This window comes from Chiloscyllium punctatum, chromosome 5 (genome assembly GCF_047496795.1).
Source record: "Chiloscyllium punctatum isolate Juve2018m chromosome 5, sChiPun1.3, whole genome shotgun sequence".
Classification (NCBI taxonomy): domain Eukaryota; kingdom Metazoa; phylum Chordata; class Chondrichthyes; order Orectolobiformes; family Hemiscylliidae; genus Chiloscyllium; species Chiloscyllium punctatum.
Window position 1 is genome coordinate 87,770,835 of NC_092743.1, and position 15,226 is coordinate 87,786,060.

The window sequence follows — 15,226 nt, forward strand, 5'->3', positions numbered from 1 at the left end:
GTGGTACTATGTTAGCTAACCTGCAGTCTTTTGGCACCTTACCTGTGGCTATCAATAATACAAATATCGAACAGATATAATGAAACGGAATTGCGTTTACTGTATATCCCACAAAAACACGAGCAAGGAGCCCAACAATTATTTCCCTTGCTTCCCACAGAATTCTAGGGTATACCTGATGCAGTCCCAGGGATTTATTCACCTTCATGCATTTTGAGGCATTCAGCACCTCCTTGAAAAATATATGGACATTTTTCAAGATGGCACTATTTATTTCCCCACATTTTATATCTTCCGTATCCTTCTCCACAGTAAACACTGATGCAAAGTACTTGTTTAGTATCTCCCCCAGAAAGGTTGCAGTTCTGCAGACTTGCTGTTCTGTAAGGGACCCTATTCTCTTCCTAGTTATCCATTTGTCCTTAATATATTTGAAGAATCCCTTTGGATTCTCCTTAACCCAATTTGACAAAGCTATCCCATGTCCCGTTTTTGCCCTCTGGGTTTCCCTCTTAAGTTTTTATACTCTTATAGGGATTCACCTGATCCCTGCTGTCCGTACTTAATGTACGCTTCCTTCTTATTCTTGATCAAAACCTCAATTTCTCCAGCCATCCAGCATTCCCTCCACCTACGAGCCTTGCCCTTCACCTTAACAGGGACGTACTGCCTCTGGACTCTTGCCACCTCATTTTGAAAGCTTTCTATTTTCTAGTTGTTCCTTTACCTGCAAACATCCGCTCCCAATCAACTGTTTAAAGTTATTGCCTAATACTGTCAAAATTAGCCTTCCTCCAGTTTAGATCTGTGTTATGGGGTGGCATGGTGGCTCAGTGGTTAGCACTGCTGCCACACAGCACCAGGGTCCCAGGTTCGATTCCAGCCTCAGGTGACCGTCTGTGTGGAGTTTGCACATTCTCCCCGTGTCCGTGTGGGTTTCCTCCGGGTACTCTGGTTTTCTCCCACAGTCACAAAGATGTGCAGGTCAGGTGGATTGGCCATGCTAAATTCCCCATAGTGTTAGGTGCATTAGTCATAGGGAAATGGTTCTGGGTGAGTTACTCTTCGGAGGGTCGGTGTGGACTGCTTTTGTGTCAATTATTTATCATTGTTCATAGTACTTGTATTACATATATTATTTGAAAGAAGTTATGACCGTTTAAGACTTGAACAATGAATCATGAAATTTGCAATCAAAATAGGTTTGAAATAAAGATTTTAATGTAGTTTTCAAACATTTTTACTTTTATGAATTAGTTGACATTTACGTAAAGTCATACCATACAAAATAACTTGAGAAAAAATGCAACTAAGTAGTCCAAGGACAGTCTAGCTCATGTTTTTGTGTGGGATGTAGAGCAAACACAATCCTATATCGTTATACGTGTTCAATAATGATACCTCTGAAATTTGCACAATAATTTTGACTTTCATGAAGAAAATAAGATTTTTTTATTAGGTATCACGCAAATTTGATTGTATCAGCTTATTGAATTTGTTAGGAAATTGTGATAAATAACTTGGCACTTATAAAACCATATCATGGTGGATCTTCTAATAGTCTATGGGCAGTCAGTCGATTTTGTGTTTGGCTTATGTTTCATGTATGAAAATGACTTATGTAACTGTCACTTCAGTATATGTTCAGGATATTGGTGTTACTATTGTTTTTGTGTACAATATTCAAGATCAGGTGAAGAGGGATTTTATCCTGATCTGATCAGATTTTGTGAGAAGAAAATTGAAAAGCTGAATCCTAAAAGTCGTATCCTTCGAACAAACAACCCACCAGCAACTGCTGCTAGCTTCACCAAAGAAGAATGGCAAGAGATCACCAGTGACCTGAAGGTATACATTGCCTTTAAGTGATTAACAAATGAATATGTCATACTGAGTTGGTGTGGTACTAAAAACATTCACAAGAATTTAGTAAAAATTGTTTACTGTATTTGCTAGCACAATAAGTCAGTTGGTTAGTGCAGGCACTGTCAAAAGAATCAATTCATTTAACTGTAATCCCATTAGACTATATAAAATATGAAATTTCTTAATACCACCCAGCTCAAATCTACAGTCATGATTTTGTCTCATTATTATTGATTTACTTCATCTTCTCTCCTTTATCAACTTTTTTTTAAAAATTGCTCAAGATACTCAAGTGTCACTGACTAGGACAACTCTTGCCCTTGAGAAGGTCACGATGAGTTACCATCTTGGCCTACACCAATCCATGGGCATAAGTACAACCGAAGTGGTGTTAGTAAACTGTTCCTAGATTTTGATGTAGCAACAGTGACAGAATGGCGATATAATTCGAAGTCTGGATTGTGTGTGAAAATGAGGGCAACTTGCAGATTTTGGTGCCTCCTTTGTCCTGCTGGATAACAGAGATCATAAAGTTGCTGCTAAAGCAGCTTTGTTGCATCTGCTTTTTGTAGGTAGTGTGGCATTAGTACTATGTGTTGATAGTGGAGGGACTGGATGTTTAAGGTGGCAGATGGGTGCTGGGCTGCTTTGACCTGGATGGCATCAAGTCACTTGTGTTACTGGAGCTGCATTGATCCAAGAGGAGGAAGAGTATACCATCATGCTCCTGATTTCTGCCTTGCAGATGGTGGGCAGAACTCAGAAGTAGTATTACTCATATGGATCTCCGGATTTTACAAAACAATTTGCTGCTGAATGATCCAGTTTCTGGTCAGTGGTAATCATCAGGATTTTGTTGGTGTAAGATTGAGAAAGGGTAGTGCTGTTTTATCTCAAAGGAAGGTAGTTAGATTTCTCTTGCTGGAGATGATCATTGCCAGGCAATTAGTGTCATAGTGCCATAGAGTCATACAGCATGGAAACAGGCCCTTCAGCCCAACTCGCCCATGCAGACCAGGTTTCCTAAACTAAACTCGTCCCATATGCCTGCATTTGGCCCATTTCTATCTAACCTTTCCTATCCGTGTACCAGTCAAAATGTATTTTAAATGTTGTAATTGCTTCTACTACTTCCTCTGACATTGTTTTTATTTACTAGACCACTGAATAAAATGTCCATCTTTGAATTTCAATGTTAGCTAATCTATTTCCAGAATTGCTAATCTTTCTAACATTTTTGTTAAAGGTTTAAAAAAAGCTCTCAAATTTGTTTTGAAGGAGGGGTTGTGGGCAGAGTTCCAATCACCAATCACAATTAAACAAGAAATCACCATCGCCATACCCTTAACAAAGGATGAGGATGCAACTTTGGTTAGAAAAAAAAGGGTATAGTTGTAATGATTGAATAGAATGGTGATATGATTTGCTCCATTGCTGCTTTTATGAAGGAATATTACTCAGATGGATCTCAGAATTTTAAAAAAAGCAGGTTATCAAGTTGCTGATGTGTGTTAGGAAGTAGTGGTCCTGTTAATAGCATCGGCTTCATCAAATTATTCAATCCCACCAACTAATTTAAGGTGTATTAAACATTTTATAGCACTGAACATGCTGGAATTTTAAACAGCAGTGCTGTCCTGATATGAACTTTAACCAGGTGTGTGTTAAATAATTTCAAAATACCCACCTGACACACAACTGTCTTCAATTATTTATTCTAATTTTCCCTCAAAATTCTTTTAATACATGCATGTTTCATCAATAACTAAGATAGTAGTTTATCTGGAAGTTAGCTTCAATACTAGCTTTTCATTTATTTAACTAACAAAATTCTATGTTTCTCAGATTTAAATTGATTAGTGAGCTGTTCTTTTTGTGGAACAGTGTTATGTACTTTTTCACCTTTGGCACGAAGTAATGTTTCCTAACTTTGCTGCTAAATAGCCTGGCTTTGTTTTCAGTGTTACAGCTTCTTGACCTAGAGTTCTCCATCAATGGAGAAAGTTTCTTTTGCTCTCTATCCTGAGCATTCCTTTAAAAATCCAGTAATCTTTAGGTAACTGCTTAAACCTGTATGCAAGGGAATTCAAAACTAATTTGTCATCATTCTTCATAATCTAATCCTCAGAACCTTGGTAATATTTTGATTAGTTTGTGCACTGCAAAGCCAATGTATTCTTTCTAAATGATATGTAGAAAAGTGTGAAGACTATACTAGATGTGGTTTAATCTGGGTTTTGAACAGCTGTGGAAAAATGTCTTTCTTTTATATTATAGCCCATTAGTTATGAAGGCTGACATTCCATTCGTATTTCTGATCATTGTAACTGTCTATAGTGGTCAAAATGAGGTAATTCTGGTTTCAGTACAATGTTTACAAACATATGCATCATGGACAACAAATTAAGTTTCAAAAATACCAAGGTTTGTTTCTGATCTCAAAATTAAGTGGGTGATTACACACAAGTTGGATCTTTGGTAAGAATGCTGTAGATCTATAATCTTTCAAAATCAGGAACTGGCTCTGTCATTGAATCATTTTCTAGAAATTTGCTGCACTTTTTAATTTCCATAGTTTTCTACTCTGAAGCTGAATAAACATCTTGGATAGTGACTTGATTTTACAATGGGAGAACAATTTTTTAAAAAGAAAGTATGTTCATCAAATTTAGGATTGTGGTCCCACTAAATATAAAATGGTGGTAATGAGTCGAGGGTGTGTTTGCACGGGCTTTACCTGAAAATACAAACTAAAGAGCAGGCTCCTTCCATCCCAGCTGTGAAGGTCAGCACTGCACTTAGACATAGTGGGAAGGAGTGGAAGAAAAAACTTACTGGGGAGGTACCATCCCAAGCTGCTGTTCACTTCCTTGGTCAACTATACAACAAAGTTGTTAGAGGTCTTAGAGAAAGGTTGCAGTCCATTCTCTACAGAGTAGAAGGAATTTCCAGAAAAGAAATGTGTGAAAATAGGGAATAGCTTTAATTTTTTCTCAACTTAGTTTTACTTAGTTTAAAGTTTCATTTCTTGACATACATCAGCATGGCATGTGTATTTAAACATCTGAATTAAACTGAAGTATTCAATCACATTTCATCTTTACAAATTTTGCACTCATTTTAAGAATGAAGCTATTCTGTATCTTTTCCTATTGTAGATTGAAGCAAGCTGCACTCTTCTTCTAATTCTTCTAATGTTATTCTCCTATTACATTGTCTTGACTAGAGTTGGACAGATGAAATGAAGCAAAAGGAAAATGAAGCAAAATATACAAAAGTTGAATGTTTTAATTCCGAAAAGCAAGCACCTGTTCGTGGTGTTAATGCCTCAGTTCTTTCCCAGCAGGTAAAAGTGGGCATTTTTCATCCACCTCCTCCTTGGCTTCATTTTCTATTTTTAAAAAAACTGTTCACTGTTTTGTTGCCTGCAGTAAAAATGTCACTTTTTATTCAACAAACTCATTATTAATACTTTAAGATTCAGATCTGTGTAGAGCGAACAAAGGGAGATACTGCACTCTCCTGTCCCACAGGCTACAAGAGAGAAGAAGCTTGTGAATGCCTGGAAGCAAATAACCTGTTTCCTGTTGCTTGGAAGGATGCAGTTTGTTACACAGACGACCAAAGGAAGATATAAATGTAATATTGCAGTGATATACAACATTATGTTTAGCATAAGAAAGAATCATTTTCACGACAGCGTACATTTATAAAGTCCCTTTTAATATAATAAGACATCCCATGGCAAAATTCACAAGAACTGTGTCAAACAGAATTTGCCACAAAAGAAAATCTTGCTAAGTTCCAAAACATGGAAAAACAAAATGGTGATGTAAAGTACTTGTTTAGAATTTAAGCAACTAATATCAAATGACCTAATTTATTGCTGGAGTATTGCTGTTAAAATTTAAAATTACTCTGGTTTGGTTCAATCAGAAACCTAGTTGGTTAAAACAATCCTGTAAAATTTGTTCTTGATTTGATGGATATTATTATTGTGGATGTAGCGTCTGTGAGAACATTGTCACTTAGTTTTCAGGGAGAGAGGTTTCATGATAGTGCAAAAGACACAATGTGATCCTAAGGTAGAATTCCTTTGAAATAAAGGCATTTGCCAGATTTAACTAAACAATTGAACTGCTTAAGCTGTATAGACATCAGATGGCAAAAAGCAAAAAATGAAATCAAGCATAAATACAGTTTAGAATTTGAAACTTTCCATGGAAACATATGTGTTTTGGCCTAAGTTGTAGTCACTGCCATTTATTGATCTCAGTTAGGGCTCACATACTGCAATTTACCTCAATTTCCCTGGCCTCAGGAGGAAAAAAAAACACCATCCCGGTCCTGTACCCCATCCATCTTTCATTCAAGAGGCAATGCTAGACAGTAAATGTCATAGATATTCCACTATTATCGAGTGCCTTCAGTTACCAGGTTCCAAACTTCTGTGTATGGTGCAGATGGGCTTTAATGAAAGTAGTTTGTTTTATTTATATGTCTGACAATTATATTATTTATTTCACAGAGTGGCTTTGGTGATCAAAAATCAACAAAGAAGAGGAGAGTTATCCCTAGGGATTACAGAGAATGGGATAAGTATGTGAACCAAGGACACTGTTTAATAACTAGGCCTAATGGACGATTAACATTAGCAGCAAATATCATTGAACATGTCCCAAAGTACTTGTAAAAATATGCATTGTAATTTCAAAGAGTATTTATTTCTGTGGTTACACTCAATCTTGAGACAATCCATTAAGTCCGGACCAATCACTATTGTTGCAATCCATGTAGAGACTGATCCTTTAAAAAGAAATTTGAATTTCCAGTGACAAGTGTAAAAAAAATACACAAAATTTCAGGTTTTAAGGTTCTTCTGCCACATAAACTAAATCTCCCTTCATGATTATTGTTTACAGAGCCAGTTCAAAGTAAAGCTTAGCTCCTGAGAACTTGTTTCCTTTTCCAGCTATTCCTCAAATTGACTTTTGTGGTGAGGAACGATTTGAAGATTCATCCTCTACCTACAGCTAAGCAACCTTTCCAATTTGCATTTGAATCTTGATTAAGCCAGTCTTGTCAATCCAAGCTCAAGCTCACACCTGCAACCTTCTATTGTGAGCCATGGAAACTTGCCTTTATCTCTTGGCTGTCTGTCTCAGATTTTTGAAGACGGACTCTGTGAGGCCCAGTGAGTCCTACAATGGCTTCCTACCAACCATCACCATTCCCCCCCCCCCCCCCCCCGCGCCCCTCCCTGAAGCAAATTTACATGGCAGTGTGAATCACGTAGGGTCAAAATGGTAATTAGATACTCTTTGTCCCCCCAACTTCATTCTATTTTGAAACTAAATACACAGTACAAAGTATAACTGTTTAAAAATCTAAAATTTATGAACCTTTCCTGGGATCCTGAGCTGGGCCCAGAAATTCTAGAAGCATATTGAATATAGCCACGTGGGGTCAGCTGAGGGAAGGTGAGTGCTGGAGATCAGAGTCAAACAGTGTGGCATTGGAAAAGTACAGCAGGTTAGGCAGAATCCAAAGAACAAGAGAATCAACGTTCTGAGCATAAGCCCTTCATCAGGAATGAGGCTTGGGGGCTGAGAGATAAATGTGGGGTGGGGGGTGGGGGTTGGTGGTGGTGGCGGTGGCGTTAGCTAGGAATGTGATAGGTAGATGATTGTGGGGTGAGAGTGATAGATCGGAGAGGAGGGGGATAGATATGTAGAGGGATTGGATGTCCATGGTGAAAATGAGGCGTTAGGTGTCAACTGAGGCAGCCTTGTTAGTAGACCTGCCTTTGTTTCAGTTGTATTAAAAGCTTTTAGGCCCTTTAGGCCTTAGCACTCATCCATCTATGCCCCTTTAATCCTCCATGCCAAAATGCCTGTTCATTCCCTCCACCAATGATTCTTTCTAGCACATGCCATCATAAAGCCAACTTATGGTCCTTGCGTGACCGTTCACCCAGGGTCCTTTTTTACAGCAGAGAGCAGTGGGGGCTGGGCGGAAGTGAGGTCGGAGCAGGGAGGCTGTTTGGAAGGCAAGTGATTGCTATTTAAGCACTTAGCTCGAAGCCAGCAGTCTTTATTTACAGCAGAGATTGGCATGAACTCTACAGAAGTGAGGTCGGAGCAAGGAGGCTGTTGGGAAGGCAAGTGATTGCTATTGAATGAGGTGTGTTGTTAATGTAAGGCTTTTCAATTTATGTTTGTTATGTATCGTGATTGACTAAAAGTTTAATGGGTTAATTGAATTGAATAAGACAGGATCAGAGAAGTACAATAAATTATTTATTATATAAATTGTAAAAGTTAATTAAATAAGTAGTTATGGCTGGGACAGATGATGTGTTGTAGCTGTATGATGTGGGAGCTGGCTGATCCCATTGTGAACGGCAGTGACCACGTCTGCACCAAGTCTTGGTTGCTGGAAGAACTCTGGGTCAGAATTGATGATCTGGAATCTGAGCTTCAAACTCTGCAGCACATCCGGGAGGGGGAGAGTTACCTGGACACTTTGTTTCAGGAAGCAGTCACACCCGGTAGATTAAGTAATTCAAATTCAGTAAATGTTCAGGGACAACAGGGAGTGACTATAAGTGAGGCAGGTAGAGGGATTCTGAGTTCAGGAGTGCAGGAGTCTCAGCCCTTGATCTTGTCCAACAGGTATGAGATTCTTGTTCCCTGTATGGATGAGGGAAAGGCCTGTGGACAGGATGATCCAGCTGATCGCTGCACCATGGTGGAGATGGCCCTTCAAGAGCGGAGAGCAAAAAGACAAGTAGTTGTTAAAGGGGATTTTATGATTAAGAGGATAGATAGTATTGTATGCAAGCCAGATCAGGAATCCTGCATGGTGTGTTGCCTGCCCGGTGCCAGGATACCGGAAATCTCTGACCGGCTTGAAAGGATACTGGAGCGGGTGGGGGAGGATTCAGTTATTGCGGTCCACATTGGGACTAACAACATAGGCAAAGCTAGGGTGGAGGACCAGACTGGGGAGTATCAAGCACGAGGAAGGAAATTGAAGTACAGGTCTTCAAGGATCATAAACTCCAGATTACTGCCCAAGCCACGTGCCAATTGCCATAGGATAAGAAAGTTAAGGAAGTAAACATGTGGCTAAGAGATTGGTCTGGGAAAGAGGGATTCCATTTCATGGGGCATTGGCATCAGTTTTAGAACCAGGGTGGGGGGCTTCTGTACCGTTGGGACAATCTCCATCTGAACTAATATGGAACCAGTGTTGTAGCGAAAAACATAAATAAGGTGGTCAGTAGGACTTTAAACGTCTGAGTTGAGAGGAAGGGAAAGCGACAGAGTATGGAGTTAAATGGAAAGATAAGCAGCAGGATAGCATGTGTGCAGGTGGTTTAAACTTGAGGCAGACTAGGAATGCAGCAGAAAGGAAGAATAATTTAGGACATCTTATGATTTCCAATATCTTTTGTAAAAGGATAGACCAGATCTAAAAGTTGAAGTTCTAAATTGGAGAAAGGCCAATTTTGACGATATTAGGCAAGAACTTTCAAAAGCTGATTGGGGGCAGATGTTCACAGGTAAAGGGACGGCTGGAAAATGGGAAGCCTTCAGAAATTAGATAATGAGAATCCAGAGAAAGTATATTCCTGTGAGGGTGAAAGGAAAGGCTGGTAGGTATAGGGAATGCTGAATGAGTAAAGAAATTGAGGGTTTGTTTAAGAAAAAAAAGGAAGCATACGTAAGGATAGATCGAGTGAATCCTTAGAAGAGAATAAAGGCAGTAGGACTGTACTTAAGAGGGAAATCAGGAGGGCAAAAAGGGGATATGAGATAGCTTTGGCAAATAGGATTAAGGAGAATCCAAAGGGTTTTTACAAATACGTTAAGGAGAAAAGGGTAACTAGTGAGAGAACAGGGCCCCTCAAAGATCAGCAAAGCGGCCTTTGTGTGAAGCCATAGAAAATGGGGGAGATACTGAACGAGTATTTTGCATCAATATTTACTGCAGAAAAGGATATGGGAGATATAGAACATGGGGAAACAAATAGTGCCGTCGTGAAAAACGTTCATATTACAGAGGAGGAAGTGCTGGATGTCTTGAAATGCATAAAGGTGGATAAATCCCCAGCACCTGATCAGGTGTACCCTAGAACTCTGTGGTAAGCTAGAATCATAAAGGTTACAGCATGGAAACAAACCCTTCCGTCCAACTCGTCCATGCCGACCAGATATCCCAACCCAATCTAGTCCCACCTGCCGGCACGCGGCCCATATCCCTCCAAACTCTTCCTATTCATATACCCATCCTAATGCCTTTTAAATGTTGCAATTGTACCAGCCTCCACCACTTCTTCTGGCAATTCATTCCATACACGTACCACTCTCTGTGTGAAAAAGTTGCCTCTTAGGAATCTTTATATCTTTCCCCTCTCACCCTAAACCTATGCCCTCTAGTTCTGGACTCGCTGACCCCAGGGAAAAGACTTTGTCTATTTATCCTATCCATGCCCCTCATGATTTTGTAAACCTCTATAAGGTCACCCCTCAGCCTCCAATGCTCCAGGGAAAACAGCCCCAGCCTGTTCAGCCTCTCCCTATAGCTCAAATCCTCCAACTCTGGCAACATCCTTGTAAATCTTTTCTGAACCCTTTCAAGTTTCACAAGAGACCAGAATTGACAACCTGCAACCCCATTTTTAAGGAACTATACACCTTAAGTCTCTTTGTTCGGCAACACTTGTTGACCTTATAAAGTGCATTCATAATGTGAGCAAACTGAAATATTGTCAATCTGTAAATCCTGATAACTAAATATTGAATTTCTGAAATAGGGTCACTGGACCTAAAACATTTACCCTGATTTCTGTTCACAGGTGCTGCTAGAGGTGCAGTTTTTTTCCAGCAATTTCTGTTTATGATTTCCAGCATCGCCAGTTTTTTTTATGTTTAGTCATGAGTACATGAGTTGACATGAAGAATATGAGGGGGAATCAGTGAGGGCATACATTGACAATGCACCAAAATGAAAAGGACATAGGTAGAACCTTTTGAAGTTGCTTTTCAAAAGATTTGAATCCAGACCACCTCTGAGGAGTTGTGAAGCAGGTCCTTGAGGACCTGGTCTGAATTCATGAAAATTCTTGAGAACTAGAAGATGCTTACTCCCACGTTGAAGCAAACCAAGTCATGAGTGCAGGGACAAACTTGCTACTCATGCCCTTCACTGTGAATAGGCAGAGGAATTCCAGTATCAGATGCCTAGCATTTTTACATGACTCAATTTCTGCAATTATCCTGGTATAATAGTCCAAACATCATCAACACAGATACTTTGGTAATTGTTGCAGACATGAACACCTTGTAATTTATTCCCAGAAATCGATCTGAGCCCACCTTTAATCATTTCACAATCAAGTTGCCCAAACTTGCGAACAGCTGAATCTGGAATTGGTCGCATGACCCCTTTCTTTCTTCCATTTTACTCTAAATGAAAGAGTCCTAAAACGTAACAATCTTATGAAACATTGCATTTGTAATATGGTGAATAACTTGAGTAACACAATATTGTGCATTTTGAAATTAGGCAAAATAACACAATCGGTCAAAATAGTATCAGGAGCAACAGTTCTTGAATAGTGTCTTAAATGATTCATGTACTGATCTGTTTTTAAAATAATTAATGTGATAATGCCAAAGTTTAATTTAAATTATAAGTTATAATATTGTGAATATTGATCCCAGGTTTGATGTGGAGAAAGAGTGTTCCAAAATTGATGACGGAAAGCTAAAAAGCAGTTCCAAAACAATTGTCAATGATGGCATTTCTGGCTTAGGAAAGGAAATTGACACAACAGGTAATTAAAGTTCAGCTGTAACAAATCATGTACTTTTGTGTTATATATCTTGTATTGTTTATCCTTACCCCTCATCTTCAAAGAGATAAGGAGAGACAATACAGAATCTGGAGCTGGGAGTATGAAAATGAAACTTTACATTAGGGTTTGCATCTGGAAAGTGGAAGGGGTAGGTAATCTTGAACCACCTGGAGGGAGGAAATCCATTACATTATGAGGTGAATACTGTCACAGGAACTTGCCATTTGTACCTGTCATAAAAGCATTGCTCAAAAACCTTATAACAATTAACCGCAGGATTTAATATTAACCTTATTAATTTATTAGAATTGCCATTCATTTAGTGATGGTTTCGTCTGAGTGAACTTCGTGCTGAAACAGATTTGATTGTAATGTCTTTATGTCAGGCATGACTGATCAAGAAAAGATGGTTTTATCTGATCGAGAGAGGGACAAGGGAAATGAAGCTTTCCGAGCTGGTGACCACAAGGAGGCTTTGCTTTACTACACCAGGTGCTTAATTTTTGATGTAATTTGAAGAATGATTTTCATTCATATGATACATTTGTGGGCGGCACGGTGGCACAGTAGTTAGCACTGCTGCCTCACAGCACCAGAGACCTGGGTTCAATTCCCACCTCAGGCGACTGACTGTGTGGAGTTTGCATATTCTCCCCGTGTCTGTGTGGGTTTTCTCCGGGTGCTCCAGTTTCCTCCCACAGTCCAAAGACGTGCAGGTCAGGTGAATTGGCCATGCTAAATTCCCCGTAGTGTTAGCTAAGGGGCAAGTGTAGGCATATGGGTGGGTTGCACTTCGGGTCGGAGTGCACTTGTTGGGCCGAAGGGCCTGTTTCCACACTGTAAGTAATCTAATCTCTCAGAATAGTCTCCAACCATTTCACATGCAAGCGTTACTTTGAAAAGCAATGACTATTGTTCTATGAGCGCACAACATCATATTTTGTAAACAGCCATGAAATGTTTTGTAGGCTATAGATTGGCTGTATAACCCACTTTTGCTGTTGTAAGTTACTAATGGCAGAGCTGTGCTATTATTCTGTATTACCTGCAGCCAGTTTAGATTAGATTCCCTACAGTGTAGAAACAGGCCATTTGGCCCAAGCTCACACTGACCCACCGAAGAATAACCCACTCAGACCCATTCTCCTACATTTACCCTTGACTAATGGACCTATGGGCAATACTATGGGCAATTTAGCATGGCCAATTCACCTAATCTGTATGTCTTTGGACTGTGGGAGGAAACCAGAGCACCTGGAGGAAACCCAAGCGGACATGGGGAGAATGTGCAAACTCCACACAGACAGTGGCCCAAGGCAGGAATTAAACCTGGGTCCCTGGCACGGTGAGGCAGCAATGCTAATCACTGAGTTCTGGCATCAAACATGTGCAACAAATGCAGTATTCCTTGCCCTTCCAGAGAGTCCCTTGATGAAATCTTTAGATGAAAATCAGAAGATAAGAAATAGGAGCAAGAAGAGCCCTTTTGACCCATCCAGTCTGTCAATCAATAAAATCATGGCCTCAAGTCCACATTCTTCCCCGTCTTCTATAACCCGTGACTTCTTTAGGGATCAAAAATCAGTCTCACTCCGCCTTGGTGATGGCATTAAATAGAAGATTAAAGGTGCATGTAACAAGAGTGTTGCGGGAATTATGGGTGATCTTAATCTGCGTAGCAACTGGTCAAACCAAATTTGCAATAACACGGTGGCAGATGATATCCAGGAGTATGTAAATGATACATTTTTAGACAGATACTTTGAGGAGCCAATTTGAGGACAGTCTATCCTAGATTTGGTTTTGGGAAGAGGTTAATTATCAACAATGTTGTGAGATATCCTTTAGGGAAAACTGATGATAAAATGATAGAATTCTTCTTGGGGATAGAAAATGAAGTAGTCCCATCCAAAACTATCACCCTAATCTAAACAAAGGAAACTGAAGATATAGAGGAATAGGTTGACTTGAAAACTTATTAAAAGGCATGACAGTGGATAGGCAATAGCTAATATTTTAAGGAACTAATACATACATTTGTTTTGTGTGAAACAATACAACAGAAAAAGTGACCCAACTATGTTTAGCAAAATAAAGTGAATAATGTTAAGATACAAAAAGAAGTCATATAAAGTTGCCCAAAAAAATAGCGAGCCTGACGACTGGGAGAATTTAAATTTCAACCAATTGGAAACTGAAGAATAGATCATATAGAACAAGGAAATGGGAGATCAATTGAACAGCTACCAGAAGAAGAGACACAAAATTTCTAGAAGTACCAGGGAATCGAGAATCTTTTGGGAGGAAGCAATTGAAGGAAATTAGTACAGAGGAACCTCGATTATCTGAAGGACACAGGCGGGAAGTATTTCATTCGGTTAATTGAATGCCGGATAATGTAGTTAGCCAAGCACTGGGACCTTGCAATAATCCGAAATTCAGTTAGTGAAACGCCGGGTAATGAGGTTCCTCTGTATTAGTAAAAAAGAAGTGCTTAAGAAATTAATGGGTCTGAAAGCTGATAAATCCTCAGAACCTGTTAATCTAGATTCCAGGCACTAAAAAAGGTGGCTTTGGAAAGAGTAGATGCGTTTGATTGTCATCTTCCAAAATTATGTAAATTATGCACTAGTTTCAGCAGATTGGAGGGTGAAAATATAACACCACTATTTCAAAAATGTTGGAGAAAACTAGGATTAGAGTCCAGTTAGCCTAACATAAGGAGGATGGAAGATGCTGGAGTCTATTGCAAAGAATCTGATTACTTAAAAACAGGACACTTAAAAATACCAAATATATTATACAAAATCAGCATAGACTTATTGATGGGAAATTGTGTTTGACAATCCTACTGGAGTTTTCTAAGATGTACTTAGGAGAATAAATGATGGAATCTGTGAATGTCGTGTATTTGATTTTTCAGGAAATTTTTGATGAAGTCCCAAATAAGAGGTTAGTGTGCACAGTAATGAACAAACATTATAGAGAGGCAGTGACATAATGGTAATGTCACTGCACTGGCACACCAGGTTAATCCTCTGAGGACATGAGTTTCTATCCCACAATGGCAGATGGTGCAATTTGAATTTTAAAAAATGGAATAAAGAGCTGGCCTAACAGTAACCATGCCAATTGCAACTGTTAATTGTTGTGTAAACCTATCTGGTTCGCCATTGACTTTTAGGAAATTTTTTGTCCTCACCTGGTCTGGTCAGACCCAGAGAAATGTGATTGACTCTTAACTGCCCTCTGGGCAATTAAGGATGGGCAATTCTTGCTGGCCTAGCCAGTAATGCCATATCCTGTGAAAGAATTTTTTTTTTAAATCAAAGTACGCGGGATTGTTGGAAGCACACTAGCTTTCGGAGCGATGCTCCTTCATCAGGTGATAGTGGAGGGCTCGATCGTAACACAGAATTTATAGCAAAAATTTGCAGTGTGATGTAACTGAAATTATACATTGAAAAATTGATTGTCTGTTAAGCCTTTCATCTG

General features: G+C 39.3%; 1 protein-coding gene across 3 annotated transcripts in view; it reads left to right on the forward strand.

The window, feature by feature from the left end:
* The window catches only part of LOC140477207 (sperm-associated antigen 1-like), a 133,217-nt gene that overhangs the window by 7,011 nt on the left and 110,980 nt on the right, over positions 1 to 15,226 (forward strand). For all 3 annotated transcript variants that reach the window (XM_072570697.1, XM_072570698.1, XM_072570696.1), the window contains exons 3-7: positions 1,689 to 1,848; positions 5,093 to 5,212; positions 6,395 to 6,465; positions 11,598 to 11,710; positions 12,118 to 12,223. In XM_072570697.1, coding sequence (XP_072426798.1) covers positions 1,689 to 1,848; positions 5,093 to 5,212; positions 6,395 to 6,465; positions 11,598 to 11,710; positions 12,118 to 12,223 — 570 coding nt within the window. The remainder of the gene's footprint in view (positions 1 to 1,688; positions 1,849 to 5,092; positions 5,213 to 6,394; positions 6,466 to 11,597; positions 11,711 to 12,117; positions 12,224 to 15,226) is intronic.